Below are 24,314 nucleotides of genomic sequence, written 5' to 3'. Positions count from 1 at the left end.
ATAGGAGGAAGAAATATTCAATTCTAATTTCCCATGCAAACGGATAAACATGTGAAGAAATTATTTTATGTCGACTTTATCTCCGTGGCGCCATCTAGTGCTCGGTAGCGCAAGCTTATATGTAGAAATTAGTGATGGGTTAATTCTATTTTTTCCAGGTGTTTAATCTCTACTCCGAAGTTAAATTCTCTATAGACTCCGAAGTAATTCGTATTTGCACTGGAGCAATTCGGACTAACTTTTAGTTGATTCCGCAGTGCACACCGGAGTTCAACCCAGAGTTAATACCGAATATTAATTCGATATTACTCCAGATCAGGTTTACTCCGGATTCTACTACAGATTACTCCGGAGTTGAATCCGGCATTTATACGTCGGCGTCGGATTGGATTGAGGAATCCACTCCACAGCTCCTACCACTAGTTATTTCATGTATTTCCCTCTTCCTTACCTTGGCTTATTCATACCAGGCCCAGCAACGTTCGTAGCCTTCGTAAAGTGTCCACTCTTTGGCGCTATCTGCATCTTTATCTTTGACACTTTGTACTTGTGGTCCTTCAGCTGTGCCGAGTGGGCGATGAACGCGTCGTTGTGCAAGGCGCGCTCGACAATCCACAGGAAAATGTTCAGGTACTCTTCGTCCTGCTGATTGCAGACCGGTCGCATTACAATGATGGAACCCACTGCGAAGGATATGATCGAAAAAATTAAATTCTACACTTTCGAGAATCATTCCGCCCTCCGAAAGCACGATCATCTTACCTAAATCCAACACCTTCGCAAACTGTCCAGCTATATCCTCCGTTTGATCCATGCCAATCGGTTTCATCGGTGTCAGCACGATGTTGGTCAGCTCTTCCAGTACCGTACCGAGCTGTGCCTTCTGTCCCGCAATCAGATCTTTCTCCAGCTGCAGCAGCGTTCCGTAGCGCTCCCTTAGCTTCTGAATGCAGATCGCCAGCTTGTGCCGGGCACCCTTCGTTACACCGAGATTCTGCAGGTACTCTTCCGTAATGCCAAGCATCTTGTCGTACGTTAGATTCGAGAACAACCACACGTACTTGTGCAGCCGCAAACTCTTCAGCCAGTGCGCAATGCTGGACATTCCAATGTTTGGTTGTCCGCCGTAAAGCTTCATCAAACCGCTGCCCTGCTTGTAGTCGTCCAGCTGCGTATCGGAACCGCTCGACGCTAACGAAGAGCGTGGGCTTTCCATCGTTAGCGAGAAGCTGCGCGGTTTGTTCTGCAACAGTTGTAAATTGGAAAGATTTTCTGCCGAGAGGCATTCGTTGTTTTGCTTCTGCTGTGCATTTAGCTCTCCTCCAACGCCGAGCGCCGAAAGGGTCGAAGGGGTTGTAAGACTGTTGGACCGGCGCGTCTTCATCAGTGTACTGTCCAGATCGAGATCAAGCAATGCACCGCCTCCGATGGAACTGGGTCCGTGTGCAAGGAGATTGTGTTGCCCGTAGCTGGTAAGCAGCGGGACACGCAAGAAATCGTTGACATTACTATTGAACGAGACCAACTTTTTACCGGTGGCGTGTGCCGGCCCTACTCCGGAACCAGCCGGAGTGGAGGAAGCGCCAGAGGCTGGACCGACGTTAGGGGATGCTGCTGCTGCTGCAGCTTCCGCTGCCCGGATAGCGGCCGCACTGCGCGTTATGTAGTTGAACTCGTCCTCGTTATCGAAATCACAATCGTAATCAAATATCTCGGTACCGTTCTTGCTGAAAGAAATATGATCGTCGTCGGTGGAATCGTACAGCAGCGATTCCGTCGCAGCCATGAGATCGTGATGCGCGTCACTTTCGACTACTGAGGGTCCTCCCGTTATTGTAGGCCGTTGCTGTGGTTGCTGGTGCAGTTGTTGTCCGTTTAGAGGCAGATTCAAACTTATGCTGCTACCTCCGGACACTAGGGAACTTCCGGTACCATTACTGCTGCCGGTATTACACAGCATCGATTGACTAGATGTGAGCAAGCTTTGTCCAATCGTCTTGCTAAACTCGTGCACCGACTCGGCCGTTGGAAGCGGTCGAGGAGAGGCCGCCGTTTTCAAAAGCTGAGATGCGGCACTATCCAGACAGGAGCTGGAGCTGTTTGTCGAGCTGGACGAGCTTGTGCTGGAGCTGCTGCTATTGTTGATATGACTATTGCTAGTATTGCTGTTGCCGCCGGTCACCGGACCGGTCGTTGTCGTGTGATTTAGGCTTTGTTGCGATTTCGACAGCACCGACGATGCGGACGTTTGATGCTGTGGATGATGGAGATGATGCACGGCAGGCACGATCTGTGAGCCCGGAGCTGAGCCTCCGTTTGTCCATGTGTTTGGTGCACCCAATCCGCCGGAAGAGTTTGTCGATGTTGACAGATACTGTACGTGAGGTGGGTTGGCGACACCGGACACTGATGTTGTGCCATTGTTGCTGTTGATGCTGTTACTGCTGCTGGTACCGTTGGCTACACCGGTCACTTGCTGAATGTTGAAAAAGTTGCGATTCTTCACGACGGATGGTGTGGTGTTAGCCGGTGGCAGGTAGGACGTTGAGATGTAATCCTCCAAATGTCGCAGCCAGTGGCTTAGAACGCTAAAAATACCAAAAATGAGGTTTAGTAATTTTGTTATTTATTATTTATTATCATGGTAAGGAGACAGAGAAGCGCGGTTGAATTCGCGGACAGATTCCAGCGCTGTAATTAACCGATCGTTGATGTCAGATGTAAGTCTACGGATCAGGCCCAAAACTTTGAATGACCTGCAGGCAATGGCTTCGAAGAGGGATAGTTTAAAGTCGAAGTACACATCCAAGTCGCGGATGATATGAACATGACACTAAACTGGGCGGCATAGAGGAGATAATTATAATGGATAGGTTGACGCGATCATTTATTGGGACAGAGAACCACAAATCTGACGGAACACCAATGAGAAAAGTAGTCGATGTAGGATTGATGAGAGCGACGAACAGTCGCTTAGACCAGAGATTGGAAGATTTTTTTAAAATGTTTTCGGCATGCATTAAGTGTCCGGAATTGAGAAGGATATAGGATTCATAATTGTATCCTTATCTAATGTTCCGGTGTTATAATCCGGATATACCCACCGTCGATCATCGTTCGTAATAGCGGGATGTATAAGCAGATAGGACAGCGTCTGTTGCACGATCTCTGTCGGTACGAGCTGCCGGCAAGCGTCATCCACCGCTGGCGGTATTAGTGACATGTAGAGACTCTTTGCTTCATCATTCCCCGGTGCCAACAGTGGCAGGTACATGAGGATATCTTTCAGAATATCTTCTTTTGTTTCTGGTTCTCGCTGGAGCTGTTGCTGCTGCTGCTGCTGCTGTTCGTGACCACTAATAGATCCCTTCGCTGTGAGTTGGTTGTGTCCCGGCGATATTGCCGCCGTCGTCGTGGAGGGAGTAGTAGTGGTGGTAGCATTAATGACAGGAGATTCTTTCAGGATCGTCGTCGGCGCGACGCCTCCACCGTCCGCAATGGTAGAGTTGGATGATTTCTTCAGCAGCTCATACAGTGAGGACGTATCGGTAGCGGTTTTGAGATTATTGTTCACACTGTTGTTGTTATTATTGTTGTTGTTCAGCTGGGTGCCACCGATTAGCTGGGAAGCAGCCGCACTGCTGTGACCGCTCAGCTGATAGTACCGCTGGATCAACTTGCCCAGCAGGATCGTGTTGTTCGCCTTCGTTTCTAGCTGCTGTAACTTTGCCTGGGTACTGTAGTTTTGCGCCAGATTATAATCGATCGAAACCTGCAGGAACTTCAGATTGGCGAACGGTACACGCTTCAGCAGCGCGTACAGCACAACCGTCCGTTCGCAATCATTCCACTGCTCAAACAGCGACGTCACGGTTCCAACCTGTTCGCAAAACATTGTCGATGGATTACCGCCTGGATATTTCATTTCAGTGCTGTTGTTGCTGTTGAGGCCGAGATCGGGATCGACGTTCGATATTTCGTATCTGTTATCTTCTCTTTCGTTATGGGTTTTTTTTGTCTCCTCGCTCTCCTCGCGGTGTCAGATAGCTTCAAATGAGATCGTGTTCTTCCCGCTAGGTTTAACCGCTCCTGGGAGACAGTTACGTCCTTACTTAGCAAAAGTGTACTACAAGCATTTGGTTTCTGAAACAACAAACGAAAGAAGATGAAATTAGAATTGTTTATCACTCATCGCACATATTTTGGGGGCCTATCGGACCGTTCGGTTCGAAGTAGCGTTTGCTAACGCAAATCACTCAAATCTGTTCCAAACAAACGGCCCATCCGCACCCCTCCCAACATGCGCCGTTTTGTTCACAATATCGCACAAAATATGGTGTTGTTTTGTACGGCCGGGGAGGTGTGCGTCGTAGTCGGTCCGTCCGTTGTGTTTTGCGTAAAATTCCGAAATTAGACATAAACCGGGTCACACACAGCCAGCAGCTACCCGAAACGCTTACGCGTCATCGAGTGCGAGCGCACATCCCGAAGCTAGTGATGAGAATTAATTCACTCTGACTCACTCCCCAACTGGGATTTAATTCTTTTAACAACTCTTTTGAGAATCATTATAACAAGGTAGAAGGCAGCCACTAACACAAAACTAAAATACTGAGTGTGGGGAGGGGAAGGAGTGGCGGTTCTTAACAGGGGTTTTAAAAACTCTTTGTGATTCGTATCCCGAAAGAGACGTCCTCAAACGCTTTGTGAAGAGCTTGTTTAAATCACTCATTAGAAAGATTTAAATCACACTCTCACTTTTGCTCAGTACGCAAAACACTACCCGAAACACTTCTCATACACACATGCCGTTTCATAACCCGTTTCATTGATTGGATACCCCATTTTCTTCAAAAAACGTCAACCAAATCGACGACGAGACCACGACAATTCAGTTGGTAGTGCTTTTCAGTTAACAAAGACGATCCTTTTCGCCGTGTTGCACATGACTGCCACCTTTTTCTACCCTCTCCCTCCCATAATTCCAAGTTGGGTATCGGGGTGGGCCACAAACGAGAGATGCGTCGTCTAAAAACTGCACGATCAACAGTGTCTTTCAACCTTTGACGCTACCGATGCACATCACGGCTGACACTGTATTTGACGGTCAAGTAGGAGGGCATCGTCATCCACTCGTGTGGCGTTCCCACCTGCTGCTGCTGCTGCTGCTGCTTGGATGCGCGATCATTCACGTCTTAAACGAGATGAGAACCCTTTTGCCGGTGGTGTGCGAGAGAACAAGGATGTCGTCTCGTCGTCGCTTCCGTTGGCGCTATTTTCTACTCACACCTAAGCACATACTACTTTCCTTATCGCCTGCGTGGCATCTTTCCTTATCGCTAGTTGTTTGTAGCCGTTTGGGCTTTTTGTTCCCAGCGGCTTCCCTTCCCACACAGTAGACAATCCGCTTCTGTAGACACCGTCGAAGATGTTTGACGAATAGGTCTCGCTGTTATTGGCTAAATCCCTGCCAGTATATAGATGTAACATGCGATGAAGATGATGCGATTTGATGGCAATAAGAGGTCGCCGGGTAAACCATTTCCTCCCCCTTTTGTTTGCTACCCTACTAGGCCTGTGTTATCCCCCTCTTTTACACCCCATTTCTAGTGCCCTTCAACTAACGCGAACGTCGTACGATTGTGAAAATTTTCCTTTCACGCCAATACGGACTGGCTGACCCACCCGGCGTGCCGCGTGAGATACGGTCGTCGATAACACTAAACAACCTCACCAAATGCCGAAATCAGTAGAACTTTCACGTGCGTTGGAAAGTGTTTCGATGCAATTTCCAACGAACGGTGCGAAACGGACACGAACAGCGCAAGAAGATACCTTTTTTTTGTTGTTTGGTGTGTTAAATTTCACATGCCCGATTAGCGTCCAGCCATTGGTAACTTGACAAAACACGTTTGACACGCATCATTCGCCATTTCTCTACCGATCCCACGGATCAATCACCTCGGATGATACCGCTTTGAGATTGACTTTTTTCATATAGAGAACTGCTCCAATTTCGATAAAGCTTGTTGAAGTGAGATATTCTGATGCTTTTTCGATAAATTTACTTGCAATGCAACCAGCGTCCTGTACCCTTTTGTCGTAAAGTTCAACATAATTCAGTGGCGACATTCTAAAATGCGCCATCTTCATCCAAGCAGGTTCGATCATTTCCAAAATGAAATCCTTTCCAGTTCCTTCGCACTTTTTGGTTGCCCCATTCGACGAAAGGTTCAACGCTTTCCGCTCCATTTTTGCGGCACGGAAGAAGAAGCACGCGCGCCATTGCGGCTTGTGCCGGGTGTTTTCTTTACCGTCATGAACCGAGTTTTTTTTTTTTTTTTTTGGTGGGGAAATGGTTTGGCCCAAAGTAACAACAACACACTTTCCAGTGATATTTTTCACCCTCTGCCAAATATCTGGCCTGTTTGTACGTGTGTCTGTGTGTATGTGGCGGCATCATAAACCACTTCTCGTCAAATCACGCCGCAGGAAGCACATGCGTGGAACAGCCGTACCTTCGCGCTTTGTCACAACAGTGAGAGAAGTGTGGTTAGCTTTTTCCTCCGAAACGCCTTTTCCAACTAGGAAGGACCACCACCAAACAAGCGTCCAACTTTGGATGGCGTTCTAGTTGCGCCAAGATGTCGTTTGCCTCTGACTACGCACGTCTTCCGCACATTCCATCGGTGGTGGCCCGTTTTCCGGTACGTGATGCACAAATTTTGCACAATTCCTCCGACAGCGGACGCGCGCGCCTGCCTGCATGTGTGTGTGTGCGTGTGTGCACTATGGTGGGAAGATTTTCCCTCAAAGCGATCCACCGCACGCCATGCCACACATCGCAACCACTGTACAGCACATCATCGGGAAGGTCCAAACCTTTTTTTAGTTTTCACCTGGCGGAACGCATTTTTGCCGCTTTACTTTACGGACGAAACATTTTTATAGGTCGCACACATTGCGATGCGTCGAAACAGCGCACTCGTGGGGGGAACACCCTACCTGTGTGGTTGACTTTCTACCGAGGGGCAAGCCTAATTTTCACATCACACGCGCACACGGCACACGGAAGAACACACCATTTACACACAACACTAGAGACGCACCAACGCACCGACGGCGTTTCCACTGCCGGAAAATGCGGGAAGTGGTTAAAACTACCGCGTGGATGGATGGTGGACTCCACAACAATCACAGCTGATAAAAAAATGGGGTGTACAATTAAAGTTATGAACTATTGACGGTGAAGTTATTTATTGACAGTTCCCGTTTTTTGGCGTCTGTCACTGTGCGTCGGCTGTCATCTTTTGGTCGGTCGTGACGTATTTTTGACCGAAGTCGTACACACTGCAGCCCAGCAGTGCAGGCTTGCTGCTGCGATTCGTTTTTCCCGCTAGCGTATGCAAGATGTGATGCCAATTGCATACCACCAGGCGTATTTCAGGTTCAGTCAAACAAACGCTTGGAAAAATTTAATATTATTGTGTTAGATCGTTAGTTTTGTAATTAGTTTATCTTTGATTTCATACTAAAATTAATGTTTTATGTGGAATTCTTATTAATTTGTTTCGTATCGTTTGTACCATAAGTTTACAACTTAAACAGTTACGCATGTGTTGCAACATTATTCTCAAGCCACAGGTTTTAACTTGCACTGAGATATCTTGCACATTACTTTCATCAACAATTAAGGCATTATTTTTAGTTCATCGATATAGTGTTGCTTCCAGTGGCGTGCTTCCGGATGCATCCTTTTCTCCATTCTCCACAGCGTGTCCCCATTCTGGATGGCTCGGGCCATCACTTCCTTTCGTCTAAAATATCCCAAAGGCTGGTGTCCAGGATAGTCTATGTACGAGATCGTATTAACTGTAGGGGAAGGATGTGCCTTGCTCTTGCTCTTCAGCGCATTAAACACCGTAAAAGGAATCACACCGAAAAGAAACACCGCTTCGATTATGCTCAGTATAGAACCGCCAAAGCAAAGCCCAAGGATGCCCCCGAAGGTGGCTACCAGTGTTTGCCAGGTGACGAATGGTTCACGTCTGTATTTGAGACAGTTGGTCGAGCGGAAGTGTACGTGCAGCACACCGTATGCGGAAAAGTTAACCTCTGGACTGCAGGGAGAGAAAACAGATGCATTTCACTACTCGGTTGGGCAACATTTCCTAAAGGTACATACACGTAGAAATCTTGCTTTGGACTAGAAATAGTATTTGTGATGGTCTGCACTTGATTTTTCTATAACATTAAGAGACAATAAATGGAGCTGCATATAGTTTCATTCGACAGCAACAAACACTTGGTCTTACCTCGATAGTGCAGCCAGGATAGCAGTGACATATAATGGTCTTTCGTTTAGATTCGATCTTATTCGCTACTAGTTCCGAAGTAAAGCTGACTCGTTCTGTAAATAATTTATCTTTATCAAATCGCAACGAAAGTAATAACACCTTAAACCAACCTTTCAAATCCAGCAAACACACAAGATCTTGAAACCCACATATGGGAACCTGCAACAGCTCCTGTAGCTCATACGTTTGCTTATACAACGGAATGCAACGACACACGCTGGCAATGAAACGCAATTCACACTCGTTCATACAATTGCTGTACGTGTACGGGACACTTGTCGTGCTGTTGCCCTCATCATCGAACGCACATCCACGCCTCTCGAGTGGAATATCTCTCAACAAGGGGCTGGCCGTAACGATCGTAGGCAAAACGGACACATCCGTCTCGGTGCCACGCTGTACAATGGCCGTATAATCCGAATAGTCCGGAAAATCGAACGAACGATGGACAAACACCTCGATGCCGTACGAAAATCGATTCGATGCCATGTAGTTACTCTCGCCAATGTCCATTATCACCGAAAGTCCTTCGCCCTTTCCGATTCCCGTCACGTAGAGACTCTCGAGTGGAGTAACATTTTGCGATCGTGTAAATACAGGCTCCAAAAACTTGTCCGCATTGAAGGAACAGCAGTAACCGGCAAAGATCTTCGTCCGGCGAAACAAGTTACTACACTGCACCGGTTGCATTAACCAGAAGCAGTGTACCATCATCGTCTCGCAGGGTGGAGCCACTTCATACGCAATGCGTTCTGTGTCGTATCCTTTGGAGTTTAGGAGCTTTTCAATTGAAATGATTCGCTTATCGATCGGTCGATAATCGTTTAAACGGGGTAGCGTGTAAAGAAGATCGATCGTGTCATTGGTGTGTATTCCTTGGTTCATTCTGTTAAAGCATTTAAAAAAATAAAATAAATTCCGATATGCATCATCGTTCTTCTTCACTTACAACTTCCGTCCCAGCTCCATTGCTTTGCCCAAATGTATTTTGTTGATATTGCACAGCGTTACCGATGGAAAGGCAATCAGCGACACCGGGTACGAAGTCGTCTCGATGGTAGTTAGCGTTGGGTTGCTTCGGAACTGATCCCATGCAGAGTTGGCCAATAGAAGCGTGAATCCCAAGCTCACCATCGCTATCACACTCCAGACACAGCGCAACAGGATATTTCCCTTATTCGCCTTGTTCCGTCCAATGTAGCGAATTCCGTGCAGGGAAGAATTTTCACAAAATATCCAAAATGTCTGTACAATCGTCATGGACGCTAGCTTCAGGGCGCTTACAACCGATAAGGAATGAACCATTTTTTCGGCTACCACAACCAGACAGAAACTTGGTCGTTACGTGCTGCACGAGGCATTATATACGCACGTTTTTCGATGATAAAATATTCACCCTTCATTGTGCAGCTACTTAGCCGAAATGTGATGTGTTGTTCGGGTGTCAAACGAATTGTAACGCGTGAAAGGTTTTCACTCACAACCTTTTTGTATTCCAATTCTCGCCCAAATAAACTAATTCATTTATTATACCCATTTTGTCGGTAGAGTTGCCCTATCCAAATCTATCTCCTATAAAGCTAATATACTAACTGAAGTTCAAGAGCAGAACGAATATGTCTCCCGCCTTAGAGAGAATGAAAGGACACACCTTCCACGTTAGGTGGGATGTTTTCGTTTTTCATCATTTATTCCGTTATTCTGACATGCATTGAGGTAAGGATTGGCAATCCGGAAATGCACATTACGTATCGGCACGTCATCGTTAATGGTGCTGAATTGCATTAGTAATGCATTGTGCTCATCAACAAATAACGCTTCCTTTTTCCAATTGTATCGCACAGAGTGAGAAAAGCACATCCTATAAATGAGCCTTTCATTTGATTAAGCGAGTCAGGTGTTAGGCTATTTGTGAAACAGAAGGAAGAAAACATGAACCTAAAACAAGTGTACAGAACCGTGTGGGGTACGTTCCGTTCTGTGGTGCGGAATTTTTGTGAAAATACAAGCCTGCATGGCTTAAGATACGTTTATGGTGGTGAACGAACCGATGATTCATCACCAGAGCATAATGGTGCAATGTTGCGTATGATCTGGCTGATAGTTTGTATGGTATCGATTGGATTTACGATGATCATGGGCTTGATTGCGTGGATGCGTTTCCGCACTACACCAACGATCACCACGATCGAAACGATGACGTACCCGATCTGGAATATACCCTTTCCCGCGGTGACTGTGTGCAACATCAACAAGATAGACAACCGGAAGGCTAAGGGTATCATCAATCGGTTGTAAGAATCGTTTGCTTCGTTTCCACTGTCAGCCATAATCTTACAAATGGATGCTTCGTTCTAGAGTGCAAGAGTATGGAATGAGTGAAGCGAACGCAACAGGGCTGCTAGTGGCCCAGGCAAGTCTGGTCAACTTTGAAGATGTGAACACAACCTACATCGAGCTGGAGTACGCCCTGGGCAAAATGGGATGGAACCCAGACAGACTGTTGCTCGAGCTAAGTCAACCCTGTGAAGAGCTGATCAAGGTTTGCTATTGGCTCGGTTCGGAGGTACCCTGTCCGAAGATTATACGCCGCACACGAACCGACAACGGGTTCTGCTGCTCGTTCAATGTGGACAGGACGATGCAACCGTTGCTAGCGCAGCTTAACGAAACCAGCACACAAGTACCGCACCGACCGAAACGATTGTCAGGTGCCGGTCGTCACGTAGGTCTGTCCATCCTGATCGATGTGGAACCGGATACGTACATGGCCCCAACCAAATCATACTACGGAGCTGAGGTTTACATACACGATTCCGGTGACTTCCCGTCCGATGCGGACTTTGAGCATGTGGCACAGCCTGGCTGGGATGTGATAATGTCCGTGATACCGATTCCCATCGAAAGCAGCAGCACGATGAGTCAAGTGTCTGCGAATATGCGCAAATGTTTCCTGCCCGAGGAGAGTAACGCGCAGTCGAAGGAAAAGTTTAATCTGAACGGTTGTATGGCAGAGTGTCGCCTACGGACGATACTGCGCCTGTGCAACTGTGTCCCGTTTTACTATGCAGATCTACGTATGTTAAGTGGTTTACAAATGATTGAATAAGAATTTACTGTTAAATGTACTATCTATGATTCCAGATATTGCAGAAGGACGAGAACAAGATATGTGCGCCTTAAAACATGTTTCATGTCTGCACTACTTTCGAAGTAGGTAACGGACATCGATGATCACTTGTAGTTTTAGTGTTAATGATCCTCTTCTATTTCCTTTCCTAAGGATACTTTTACAGCTTGCGCTCCGACGATACCTTGGACACGGATCTTCATGATGTAGAATTTGGAATGGATTGTGAGTGCAAGCCACCCTGCTCTATTCTGGTAATTTCAATTCGCTAACAAACCCAAGATTCGGTTCCACTAATACATGTCAATTTCCCTGCTGCAGAACTATAATGTCCAGACGATCGCGAGTCAACGGAAATCGAAAAAATTCATGTCCTCCAACTAGTAAGTAGTATCTGCTGCCATGACTACCCATTTTACATCTGATTTTACCCTTTCTTCCAGTGGAGGACGAAATGTTTCCATGTACGCCACGCTCAACGTACACTTTAAGGACATTTACTGTGTAAAGTACAAGCGAGACGCGTACATGACGTGGGACTCGCTGGTGGCTACGTTTGGTGGCATTTTCGGACTGTGTATGGGTGGTTCGGTGCTCAGCATCGTAGAGCTCGTATACTACTTCACGATTAAACCTTTCACGCTGTACCAGTCCAAGCGGAAAGTGAAAAGAGTCACTGCTAATCGAAAAGTCCTAGTGCGCCCGTACGTGTCACGGTACGACAGTGTGTCCCAGTATCCGGTGGGTTACTTCTGGCGACGCAATGTACTCGCACGAGATCGAAGTGGTGGTAAAAAGCAGACCAAACAGTCTGTACCGGTGAAAAAAGTTGCCGCCAATCACGATCCTCAGATGGACATTGTTTCATTCATTTATTAAGTGTCGTACGCCTGGATGTGCTTGATTGGTTTTATTTATTTACAAATTATCATTATTCACATAAACACTATCAATACAGCAGTACAGCGGCGGCTTATCAACTAATCAGCAATGTCTTACAGTGAAGTTTCATCAACGATAGTGTTGTACGATTACTACTAGCGGGGTTGCTGGTTGGACGATAAAGGTTGGACACGGGATGCTTAACGAGATTAGCGATGAAATGGAATTACGGCGCTGGGATCCATGATGCTTATTTACACTCGATGAAATATGATCAAATGAAGTAGCTATTAACGTTTATCCTTAACTCCAGACGGCGGAGTTAATACGGCTATGGAGAGTATTGCGGTAAACCGTGTACCGAACCTGCCGCCTGCTCACTTACATCCGACTATCAATTTTATTGAAGTACTGTAGCCCTTACCCGGGGAAACAACGGTCTCTTATCAACTGCTTAAGACTAATTGTTTGCATGTTGCTATTTGCTGATTATTATGTGTTTGAACGATTGATCATTTAAGCTAAGCTCGAGAGCAACAAGAGAAAAAAACCAAAACTGTGCCCCAGTGTAGTCTGACGTTGGCAGCTCAATCCAGCTGTGCCTTATGGCCTACGTAGTTGTCGAAGAAGGCAGCATCTTTCTTGCGATATCGTAGCTTGGCGCATGCTGCTAGCAAAGAACCACCGAGCACACAAAGCATCACGCAGCACGTGGCGAGCAGGGCAGACAGGACGGAAGTTTTCATGCACGTTTCCGACATGTCTTGAGGTTCTGGATAGGTATAGGTAGAAAAAAAAAAATGGTTCATTATTTGTGTACTTAGCTTAATCCAAAATCTAGCAAAGTACGTACTAGCAGAGGTGATCGATTCCTTTTTCGTGCGTGCCTCTTCATCTTCCTCCTGTAACACTCGGAGCGCTTGGAAGAGGCTAATGTTGTCCGACAGTGTGGTGTTGACCTGCGGTTGAACGGCCTCACGTTTCGTGACGCCTTTCAGATTTCTCCAGTGGCAAGGTTGACTCTGTGCGAAAGGAAGATATGAAATATTGGGGGAGATGAACAAGCTGTCTAGAGCGGCAACCCGATGTGTCATGCTGCAACCTACCGGACATCGTCCGTGACACATGCGAACATCACACTCAATGTACAGTGCTGGTGAGCCCGTGAACCGGAACGTTTTCATGTAGGCGTACACCTGCGTCTCGAACACGCCCGTATCGGACCAGCTACCGCGGAATCGCGAAATCAGCTTATCATCAACCGGACACCTATTGATCGTAAGAAAAGAATACATTTGTTTTTGTCCCAAAACATCATAAGACAACACACTAGAATCTTTTCTATACCACATACCCATACTCGTCGATCAGCTGAATCCTTTTGTTGGCCCCGTTGTGTGCGAAACAATCGTTTACCACGATGTCAAACCCATCGTACTTGCTGCGCATGTAAATGATAAGAGTTAACGGATCGCCAACACGTACCGGACCCGTTACACGAGCACCATTCGTTCCGTAACCGTTCCGTATCTCCATGTAACATTCCGGAGGGCTGAGCGTGAACACTACCGGATTTCCCGTTGCGACTCTACAGTTGGAAGATGCAGCAGAAATTAGAATGAACCAAATGAACATGTTGAAGGCAAACAGGTGCGAACTCCCACCATATCAAATAAAGCAAAAATGCAACTTACTCGACGTCGAGAAATGGAAATGTCACCGTTTTCCAGAAATCGTACCCATATTCGCAAGTCACCTTAAAGTGCTCGTCGAACTCTTCCTCGATCAGTGGATTGTACTGCACCGTCACCGTGTTCCACATGAAGTTTTTCTGCACACGGTGCGAGAATAAGGGGAACGAAACAGGGACAGAGTGTCGTTAGATGGGGCGAATGCAAGTGCGATATGATGGATTTTACACGTACCGTTGGATTCTTGCGACTATCCTCACCGATCGCATTCTTTCCCAGCGTACCGCAACGGTTCAGCTGGATGAAGAACTCGTAGTAGTCGCGACCGGAACCATTGATGTACATACAGTCCGGATCGTACGCGTAACCTACAGGAGTAAGGGTGGTCAGTTTTATTAAAAACACCAAAAGCCAGTCAGTAGACTCTAAATCTCTATGAACACCTTAATTAGACTTGACTAGACAATTTCAATATATTAATCGTTGATATTTGTTGTAGTAATTCTCTATCTTTCTCGGTTAAATGGTGATCCTCAACAAATCTTAAACATCGTCGAAATGTATAGTATGCATCTTAAGAACAGATCAATATTCAACAATGTTGGATGCCTGCCGGATCTCAGCGCTTAGTTTCAGCCTAGTTGCTGGAGAATGAGTCGATACAACTTCTGCATATTTTTACTAAAACATGTACTTCAATTCCATCTGGAAGGGTTGTCCTTATGTTCCGGATTAATATTATTTTCATGTTATTGCAACAGTGACTACTGGCTTTTAACTTTTAATACATGTTAAATGATTGTAATGCATGCATTTAATTGACTAATAAAACGCACATTACTATAACTTACCAGAGGAGTAAAGAAGCCCATTGAAGGACCCATTGAACCCGATGCGTATTTTCATGTAATCATCCTGACATTCAGCTTCGATATCTTGAGAAAGAAAGAAGCCCAATTTTAGCATACCATTACCACTTATCACTGCCTCAAAATGTCACCGGTCAATACTTACGCTGGACACGAGTATTGTTGAACCGATAGCGCCGATTGTAATCCCTGTCCCAGGGATCCGGACGCCAGGCTGCATCGATGTCTCCACCATACACCGGAGGCGGTGGTAATCGTGGATGGGACGATTGCAGTGCGGTGAGCGGTATGTAACCGGACGTATCCGAAACGTAGACGACCTGCGACGTACAAACACAGCAATAGAAATAAAAGCCTTCTTCTTCACCACGCATCAAAGTGGTGCCACCAACTGTCATTAGCTAAACGACAGGTCGCGTGGCAATCGAGATCACTATCAGCCCGGCTAACCTTCCCGGCTCGAATTGCCACCACTAATAACGTTCAATTAATGTCGCTTGTGTGTGGGGATATTTAGTTTTTTGGTTTGATGCACATCCGTGACTAACTTTCGGTGCCCACGGACACGCCATTTGGCGGAGCCCTGTCGAAAGTTCCTTGCTATGGGGGGAAGGAAGTTGCGACAGGTTCGGCTATGGAACAGTTTTCCAATCCATCGCAGACTAACCGACCAGCTAGCATGGTAGCACTTTTTTTTCAGTGGCACCGGACCTTGAACGGTTGGAACCTGCAGAGGTAAAGGTTCGCGCAATGGTTCGCTCGGTAGGGCGTGAAATTGATGGCACTTTTCTGACAAGTAAGCCAGCTTTAGGACAAGGTACACGGAGCGCTGGACAGCACAAAAAGTGGATGGAATCGATTTTTCCAGTGCGAAATGGCGGTGGTCTGTCGCTTCACCTTGTATCGATGCACCGGATGAGTCTTGCATCTTTGCCAACACGTTGAGACAGTTGTCGTCTAAATTCGCGAATCTTGTGTCATGCTTGTGTCAGCATTAAAAGGCACAAGTGAAAAATGAAACATTCGCGCGCACGCGCACATACACACATGCGTTGCACTCGCGTGAAGCCTACCACGCATGAGGAACTTCGAAACCGAAAGTAAACTCTTTTTAGTGTTTCGCCTTTGCGCCACACGGGCGGCTAGCATACCGCATACCCTGCCTGCCGTTGGCCAATTTTTCTTGGCCACAAAATTTATCTTTCCAATCAGAATAGCACCGAAACCTTCATTTCGGATGCGAGCAGTACGAGGTCGCCGACGCCGAGGCATCTTGAGCATGCGTTCACGCTCACCTGACGGGGTTCGGACCTGGTTAATTAAGACGATGGTGGTAGCCGGTGTATGGGTGAATGAATGGAATGTATCCGAGCACCTGCCCTCTCCTCGATGAGCAGTCTTTTGTTTGTTTTTTTGCCAATAGTTCACCGCACGGTAAAATCCCTTGTGTTTTGTTCTGGGCCGGGCTCATCACCAAACATGAACAGCCCGTGGAACTTTGGGGTGGAAGTTGTATTGAGCACGTCGTTGAAAGATCACACCAAGCCTCGGTTTAACACCTCCGATTTCACGACGAATGACACGCGTATGGCAAGGAGGAGAGTGGGAAATGTTCTACCATCGTTCTGTTTCTTTTCGCTGAACAGTGTTTGAATACTAAGCCGGCTGAGCAGACTGTAAGTGCAAAGGTTGACGCATTTTCTCATGCAGGCGCACAGGTGGCTTCCGGCACGGAAATGTGGATGGTTTCCTGTGGAGTGTAGTTTGGTGCTTGGTTAAACTCATTAGCTCGCGATGGCCATGCATTCAAGGCGGTGTGCTTTGGACAGATTTATTGCCCATCTTTGCAAACAGTTCTTGTTGCCACTGGAACAACCCAGCCATACAAGATTAATTGTCCCTACTTCCGTAAATATTTGCATAGAAAGTATGAGGAACAAAATGTTCCTGTCTTAATCTTCAATTAAATTTAAAAAAAATGTTACGCGCTTTTTTAAATGGTATAAAAACTTCTCACACCTTAAATGCCGTTCCTGGAAGATGCATTTGTGTGTCAAGTCTTGCCGTAACAAAGAGGTGTCGTTCGCCCAGGATGACAAAATAAAATGACGCGTTCGAAGGTTGATTCCCGTTGCATAATTCCCGTTAGAGCTTTTACAGATTCACGCTATGCAACTGAACGGAAACTATCAGCACCTTACAATGTAAGGCGTCGCAGATGAGTATCTGGTAATGCACTAGAAACTGAAGTTCGTGAATGGGAGCATTATTACGTTGGAGATTTGAAACTGAAGATCCATTAGTAAAAAAGCGTTGGAATTTGCAAAGGGCCATGTTAGAAAAATATTAAGACTTATAATCAGAAAACCTTCTTTAGATGAGATAACAAAATTCGTAAGTCAAACCAAGTCACGTTCAGTACACGAGCTCAAGAATTCAACACTTGAGGAAAAATTTTGTTGGTCTGTGCTCAAGAGCTGATCGGTTACAGTCTAGAAAATCTTTCACCCATACAATGAACAGCGCCTCTAAAAAAGAACTCGAAACCATCTTCGATCTCGAGGTCTTTACTAAAATGTATAAAAAAAAATTACAAAAATTCTAATTTTACAAGCTAAATGTGTTGCCAAGTTAAAAGAAAAGTACTCTCCGGGCATTATTTTCGATGCCCATTGATTCGTTGTAAGTACACGCCACAACAAAAGAAAACCACTTTGTGCGTTTAACACAAAACAGAACATAAAACCCCTTTTCTCAGTCTCACCGTACACCAATTCTCGGGAAGGTGTTATACCGTCTTGGCCATACGCGCAGCACACGAAGACGCGCGTCTGCGTTTAGTAAAACACACTAAATCACCCGACCGGAACTAAAATATGCACTCGATAGGCTCGGGTGGGGGTGGGCTGTGTCTTTTTGTATACGAAGTCTTATGCACCTCAGCACACTTTTATTGCATTGGTGCACGAATCGGCTGTGGCCTGTGGAGTGTTATGCAAGCGGCGTGTCTCGCAGCCACACATCTGTTAGCTCACCGATCGTCCTGCTGTGGGTGGCTTGCTTTTTTGTTGTTGTTGATAGGTTGGTTCGCGATCTGCCCTGATTAATGGACGGGAATGACCCGGTCGCTGGAAGAGTATCAATTATATACTCTCGCTTTCGGAACCACCCGAAAGCCGTTATGCGATGCTATGCATTTTTCCACCCTGTTCATGGTTGGCCCAGAAAACTTGAACGAATACACGGTGCCGTACATTAAAGGATGACGATATGGCAGTCACTCAACGGGTGCGCACCTTCGTGGTGACGCGGTGTGGCTTTTAATCCGATAATCCGTGTGGCACCTTGGCCGTGACGCAGTGACACAGATTATGCCGCCAGCCATGCCACCATGAACCACGGAAAGCCCGGGAAAGTACCGGTTGCAAAGACGACCGACCAAACCGAGCTTGCGGACTTACCGGTTCGCTGCCCTCGTGGGAGAGTGCCTCGCGCGAATTGTTCGCATTGTCCAGCGGTGTTGGCGGCTGTACGACGACATTCTTCTGCAAAAAATCAAATTTGTCGCCTTTAGTCATGTGGATCTGTGGTCTGACGTAAATGCGGGTTGCTTACCTTGCCCCCGCTAATGCTACCCCGCTTGCGTTGTACTTTCGGTGCAGCGGTGGAGGATGGATGCAGGGTGGATGAGTCCCGAGCATGGTTTGTTCCTGTGGCCAACGTGCCTGTGGGTGCTGTGGAGGGTAGGCCATTGGTACTCGCCGTGTTTGTATTGTTGTTCGGTTGAAAACTAACTGGAGACACAGTCGTGATACTGGCAACGCCTTGTGTTAGTTGTAGGATGCAGAGTGTCTAAAAGAAGGTTAATAAAGTTGAATTGATTAAATGCATCCTTTCATGGTCTGAGCAAAATAAGATTGAGCTGCAAATTGGACTCGCTTTTAAGATATCTCAAAATTAAACTCCAAGAATCATTAGCATAAGGAACTCATGTTATGCAGATCGTAAGGCTCGATACCAAAATTAAAACATTAACTATAATCATTGGAAAATTGTCAGGTGTCTAAGGTTGGACATATTTCTAGTCCAATAATTGATTCTCAGACAAATCAGAAATCAAAAAGGATACTCAACTCAACGGTTAAGTATAGTATATAAAAAAAATAAATATTTCAAACGATATCCATCAATTTCTCAAGATTACATTGTAAAATATAAAAGTAATCCGAAAAATTCTTTAATATTATAAGGCCTTACTGCAAGAGTTCTGTTTTGATGTGTTGGATCAAATGCAAAATAGCTTCAATGCCCTATACAAAACAAACACTTGAAAAGTTATAAAATATAAAGCTGAAAATAAATGATAAGCTAGCTTTTATCACAACGCATATGCAACTTATGCTAGACTACAAGCTGCTCCAAGATGTGTATTATTCAATAAAGGGTTATTTACAGAATTTTCATTAAAAAAAAACATTTGTAACAAAACTAGCGATTTTTTTTTCTAATCTAATTGTAAACACAAATAAACTCTCATTCCATAATTGTATCAAAGCACGTGTTTGGAATGTAGCTCGAAAGGAAGTCTTTGGTTTAAATTTTTCCTCACTGATCCATCTTTCATCTCCAGCACACGACCGCTAGAGACATAGCACACGGATCGCTACGGCTGGATGCGTTGGTGGATGGGCAAAGTATCTCGGGGCCAATAGCCAGTAACCAACCATTTCTTGGCCGGTTCGACATGAACTAATAACTCACCTGTGCCGCCACAATGATGAAAGCACACCAGCCGAGATGATGTAACCTGAAACAATGAGAAATATTTGGCATATTAGATCGCATTGAACTCTTTTTCCTACTGCTGCCGGTGCCACTGCTGCCTGGCGCTTGCTATTCATTCCACCCGGAGCTGATCTCCCGCAGAAGAAGGAATGAAAATCCTCATCTGATGCCCGTTTAACCTACGCGAAGCAGTTGCTTTTACGACAGTAAGCTTACTGCTCCGCGATCAAACCGCGATAAGCCGTATACGCACGGATTTGTGTGAACAAGATCAGGTAACCGAGCGCATCGGGTCAACCCTCACACTAGTCTCTCCACCCTTGGACTCTCGCCTACAACTAGGTAGGACAGAATTGCATTAATCCATTGAGTTCTCCGTTAGCATGCACATCTGAACACATAGCTATGACCCAACCAGCTCTACCGGGCTGGAAGTTATGTGGCTCAGGGTTTATTGGGCGGATATTATCCAAGATTTTTATGTCCCTCCACAATTTCCTCCCCTTTGGAAACCGCGCCACTCTAAGCGCTTCTCCTTCTTCGACAAGCAATTGGAGCCGTGCAAAATGGCACAGGAAGGGTAATTATTCATTGGAAAAAATGGCGGAGAAAATGCGGATGCTGCAGTTGATTGATGTGCCGATGTGCTGCTGCCGGTGTAAAAAGTGCTCTCGCCAAATTCGATCGACTACCACGAAATGTGCTATCAATCATCAGAACTTAGAGCGACACGTACCAAACGGCCGACGGAAAACGCAACGGGATAGCTGCAATTCTACCGGGCGCTCTGCATCGGATCGGAAAATCGGAAACCTCCTCGCTCACACACCGTTGCACAAATTGATGGTTTGGTTGGTTGGTACCGAGTGCTCGTGCACGTTCTTTGCGCCAGCCTTGATTATCTGTCCCCTCCCCCGCCCTACTCGTAAGCTTTCCATGACAATTTTCCAATCGGGCGCGGTTAGGCGGTTTGACCTGCTTCCGTCGCAGTTGGTCGTTTTCGCACCAGAACCATAATTCACGCCGTGGCGAGGACACATAGCAACGACATACCGTTTCGTTACACCACCGCATCCGTAATCGTAAAACAGAACAAATTACGACACGAACAGTTCCGGCATGCCGCACAACTATCGCCAGAATCGGCTGCGCTAGGCTGTGCTTTTGTTTCCAACCAGGGAATTATAATCTCCCGTTCTTTTACAAAGCATTACCTCAGCCATACAGCCAACTCAACTCTTTCGCTAGTTGGGAAGCGCTATAAAAATATAGTCACAAGATCCGCGATGTAGGTCACTCCCTTTCTTATCAGCGAGCGTTTTCCAAGCAAAACATGCCTCCCGGGCAAATGATTTCGCAACTTCGCCCTTCTCGATTTGATCAGTCAAAATCATGTTTTTTTAGGTTTACGGAATTTGCATTCTTGCTAGAGGTGTTAGAAATGACGTTAAATGATCCGAGCACAACCGAGGGTCGTGAGATAGTTTTCGCGCGAAAATAAAGATATCCATCTTGGTTGTTTGCTCGGCAAGTTCTACGTGTCGGTTCAACGATCATCTTTGGCCTGTGAAGCCGGATATGCGCTGTTTTGTTGTGATTGTTTTTCGTTTAGGAAGCTCTATTTTCCATTTAACGATATTCAAGTTTTAATGTAGCATAAAAAAGGATAAATTCAATTGTATGTCGACTATTAAAATTATTTTCGTTGCTCGCTTTTTCGAGATTTTTCTTAAGTTATCTTAAGCTTCGGTCTACACAACACGGCAGAACTGGAATAAAATCTCATCCGCACCGCTTCCTGTAGTGAGACTCGCCTGTTGTGAGACCTGTAGTGAGACTGCCTTTGAACGACAGGATTGGGTATAAAATTCTATCCGGGTTGTCTGCCCGTAAACAGGACTAAACATACAGCTAAGGATAATTTAAGTCAAGGAAGTCAGAAATGGCATGCCGAGCCCTCTTGAGAAGTATAAAATTATTATTTGAGACTTGTTAAAGGCATGTATTAGGAGCGGCTCGTTGGTCCAGGTTTCAGTGGCTCCATTCTTCACACGGCAGGACCAGTGAATCCTATCTGGTGATTTGTAGTGAGGACTTACTATCTAACTACGTAGTATCAGAGAGTCTAGTAAGCTATTCAATGGCCGGCGTGATCTCGAAGGATGTTAAACCAAGAAGAAGAAAGAAGAGAAATTTCATTTAAAATCGAATTTTCTACTGCGTCCACTCGAAAGCCTGTTCGTGAAAAGGAACCAGAACCCGTAAATAACAGATATGAAAATAAACATCTCAAACTTCTCAAAGAATGTTATGGCAAGTTTCCTAAATGAAATTTTGCACATTCCTTTCAATTGCGAACTAAAGATCATACCTTATCGCTGTTTGCTGTGTAAGTCCAAGGCCTTACAAGTCTTATTCTATTTTCTATTACAACATGTTGCGGGTCTAAATCACTCCCATCTTAATTGTTTTTACTGTACAATCACAAGCACAACGTAATTAGGCACGGAAATAAAATAGAATCATCCTCCACAGTAGCTCGGAAGCCGCCTTGATGTGTCGGAAGTGTCAGGATTGGTTTTCACCGTTTATTACATCCACGTACGCTTATTACACTGAGGACCTCCCGGTATAAGACCTTATTAAGCTTATTAGTCACCGTCGGTCGTTCTGTAAAAAGGGTTTAATCTAATTCGCCCTCAACCACGCCATCCAGTGTCTTAATCGTGCAACAAGCATACACACAGAAACACAAACCGGCGTATAAAAAAAAAAGGGTAAATCAAAAGATTCTCCCCGAGATGGGCGGCAGAAGCGCACAAGTTCTTTATGTTTCGCCTTTTTTCAATTACCGCGCGCCGGTTTCCAATTCATTTCCGTTGCAACCGTTGCGGTTTCGATGAGGGAGTTTAGCCTTTTTTTGCACCGATGGAGAAGGAACAACGTCATCTGGTTGGTGTTAAATGAGTGGAAGAAGCGCTGGTAGATCGAGAGAAAGAGATTGAAATGAGACCCTAAGGCCAACGGCCAGTGACGGAAGCTTCAAATTGCGTCTTTTCGTATTTTGTACTTTTTTCTTAAGAAATATTTTTCTTATTCAACTTGAAATTCTATTTGAGACATAATTCTAATCATCTTCGCCAAAGAAATTTCCCTCTTCTTTTACTATTCTACTATGTGTGCTATATATATATATATACATTTTAGTTAGAAAAAACACTTTTAGGAGCATTTTGAGAAAAATTGATCCTACACATGGTCCCTAACTAAGAAAAGGTTATTGTTCTAAACCATTCTAAGGTGTAGCGGTATCGCGACTGATTGTAATTATATGACTCATCCTAATGTTATTAATATACTTCGCAACGTACTAAACGGTACGCAAACACCAGAAGCTCACATTTTCGGACCTCCAAAAAGCGCCAGTTCTTCGTTCTAGATGCCTGATTTAATGCCACATTACTTCAGATAAGTACATCACCAGATTCGCTTCCCACCTAAGCATAAACGAGACGCGAAGATTCGTTCGGCTCTCAGTTCGTAGCTCTCGATCGATCGATTCTATCAGCGCTTTACCAATTAATTTGGTACTGCAGAAATTCGAACCTAGCACAGAAAGATGAGCGAACCAAATAGCGATCCAAGGCGGCTGTAAACAGCTGTTTGGGGCGACTTACGAAGTAGCAGCGTTTTGGCTGTGTGGTACACAGGCCCGGTGTGTTCAACGTTAAATGTACTGTTAGCATAATTCGAATGTTTGGGTTCTAATGCGTACCAAATGCGAGACATCGGATGGGTAATGATCTACCTTAGAACGGCGCTAGCGACGACACACTGCTGGTTCTGCTACCTAGCGCTGTTTGAGCCGACGGGCAATTAAAACTGTATCCTGTGTGCGTTATGTTCTGGTGCGCTTCTTCCGCCACGAGCGTGGATGTGAAGCTAGAATACGCAACTGTCAAGTTTTACAGCCTTTTTACATAAATTTTGGGTATTTTAATTGTCATACAACAACAATACGGCACTGGACCGTCATAATTAATTATAAATAAATTGTCATACAATGGCTTCCAAATATACAATTACCAATTCTAAGACGAAAGACTTAAAAATTTATTCTTCCCATTCAACAGAATAAAAGCATTCCAAACTCAAACTAACACATCCTAGAAAGTTATCCAAATTCCGCTAATGTGTATGATTTTCACAACCAAACATTAGTAGTATATTAGCCTTCCCACCCGTTAATAGATCCTCTTACCTGCCGGATTGAGACATTATGTGGCTTCGATTTTTCACCAGCCCGTTGCGTACCGTGCGTAATCCGTTGAAAGTCTTCAAAGTGTTCGCCCAAAGAATTCCTCACAACCAAATCAAACGAACCTAACGCAAAACCGTTCTACAAATTGCCTCCAACTGCTAGAGAGGTGTGTCTTTGTTGCGCGGTTGAACCACGGAAAGGAAATTATTGTCTTTTAAATCGTCATCAGCAACGGTCGTGCTGTCCCCGTGCCGTTGTCGTATGGTAACCGCTCATCAGCAACGGCATCGCACCTTCAACCAAATGCACACCACCCGTCTAAACCGACCGCCAGAAGAA

General features: G+C 45.4%; 4 protein-coding genes across 6 annotated transcripts in view; 1 reads left to right on the top strand and 3 right to left on the bottom strand.

The window, feature by feature from the left end:
* Nucleotides 1-3,941, bottom strand: part of LOC126561420 (protein Smaug) — a 469,519-nt gene extending 465,578 nt beyond the window's left edge. For all 3 annotated transcript variants that reach the window (XM_050217554.1, XM_050217555.1, XM_050217556.1), the window contains exons 1-3: nt 3,105-3,941; nt 763-2,588; nt 452-683 (exon numbers count right to left, since the gene is read on the bottom strand). In XM_050217554.1, coding sequence (XP_050073511.1) covers nt 452-683; nt 763-2,588; nt 3,105-3,925 — 2,879 coding nt within the window. In that variant the 5' untranslated portion in view covers nt 3,926-3,941. The remainder of the gene's footprint in view (nt 1-451; nt 684-762; nt 2,589-3,104) is intronic.
* Nucleotides 3,942-7,690: 3,749 nt separating this feature from the next.
* LOC126562015 (sodium channel protein Nach-like) lies at nt 7,691-9,617 on the bottom strand. Its single transcript, XM_050218425.1, has 5 exons — nt 9,307-9,617; nt 8,468-9,243; nt 8,316-8,410; nt 8,186-8,244; nt 7,691-8,120 (listed from the first exon to the last, which is right to left on the bottom strand). The coding sequence occupies exons 1-5, from the start codon at nt 9,615-9,617 to the stop codon at nt 7,691-7,693; spliced, it is 1,671 nt and encodes a 556-aa protein (XP_050074382.1).
* An 870-nt stretch (nt 9,618-10,487) lies between these two features.
* On the top strand, nt 10,488-12,366 carry LOC126561107 (pickpocket protein 11-like). The gene is made up of 6 exons (XM_050217053.1): nt 10,488-10,651; nt 10,716-11,434; nt 11,502-11,570; nt 11,641-11,741; nt 11,809-11,870; nt 11,931-12,366. Exons 1-6 carry the CDS (start codon nt 10,488-10,490, stop codon nt 12,364-12,366), a joined length of 1,551 nt encoding a protein of 516 aa, XP_050073010.1.
* Nucleotides 12,367-12,951: 585 nt separating this feature from the next.
* LOC126563615 (uncharacterized) lies at nt 12,952-24,014 on the bottom strand. The gene is made up of 12 exons (XM_050220259.1): nt 23,976-24,014; nt 19,691-19,736; nt 18,545-18,781; nt 18,391-18,474; nt 15,075-15,249; nt 14,912-14,995; nt 14,295-14,428; nt 14,064-14,200; nt 13,724-13,957; nt 13,476-13,638; nt 13,223-13,391; nt 12,952-13,141 (listed from the first exon to the last, which is right to left on the bottom strand). The coding sequence occupies exons 1-12, from the start codon at nt 23,990-23,992 to the stop codon at nt 12,957-12,959; spliced, it is 1,665 nt and encodes a 554-aa protein (XP_050076216.1). The 5' UTR covers nt 23,993-24,014; the 3' UTR covers nt 12,952-12,956.
* Between the last annotated feature and the right edge of the window lie 300 nt (nt 24,015-24,314).

This window comes from Anopheles maculipalpis, chromosome 3RL, assembly GCF_943734695.1.
Source record: "Anopheles maculipalpis chromosome 3RL, idAnoMacuDA_375_x, whole genome shotgun sequence".
Taxonomy (NCBI): Eukaryota; Metazoa; Arthropoda; class Insecta; order Diptera; family Culicidae; genus Anopheles; species Anopheles maculipalpis.
This window is presented reverse-complemented; position numbering and strand designations above follow the sequence as displayed.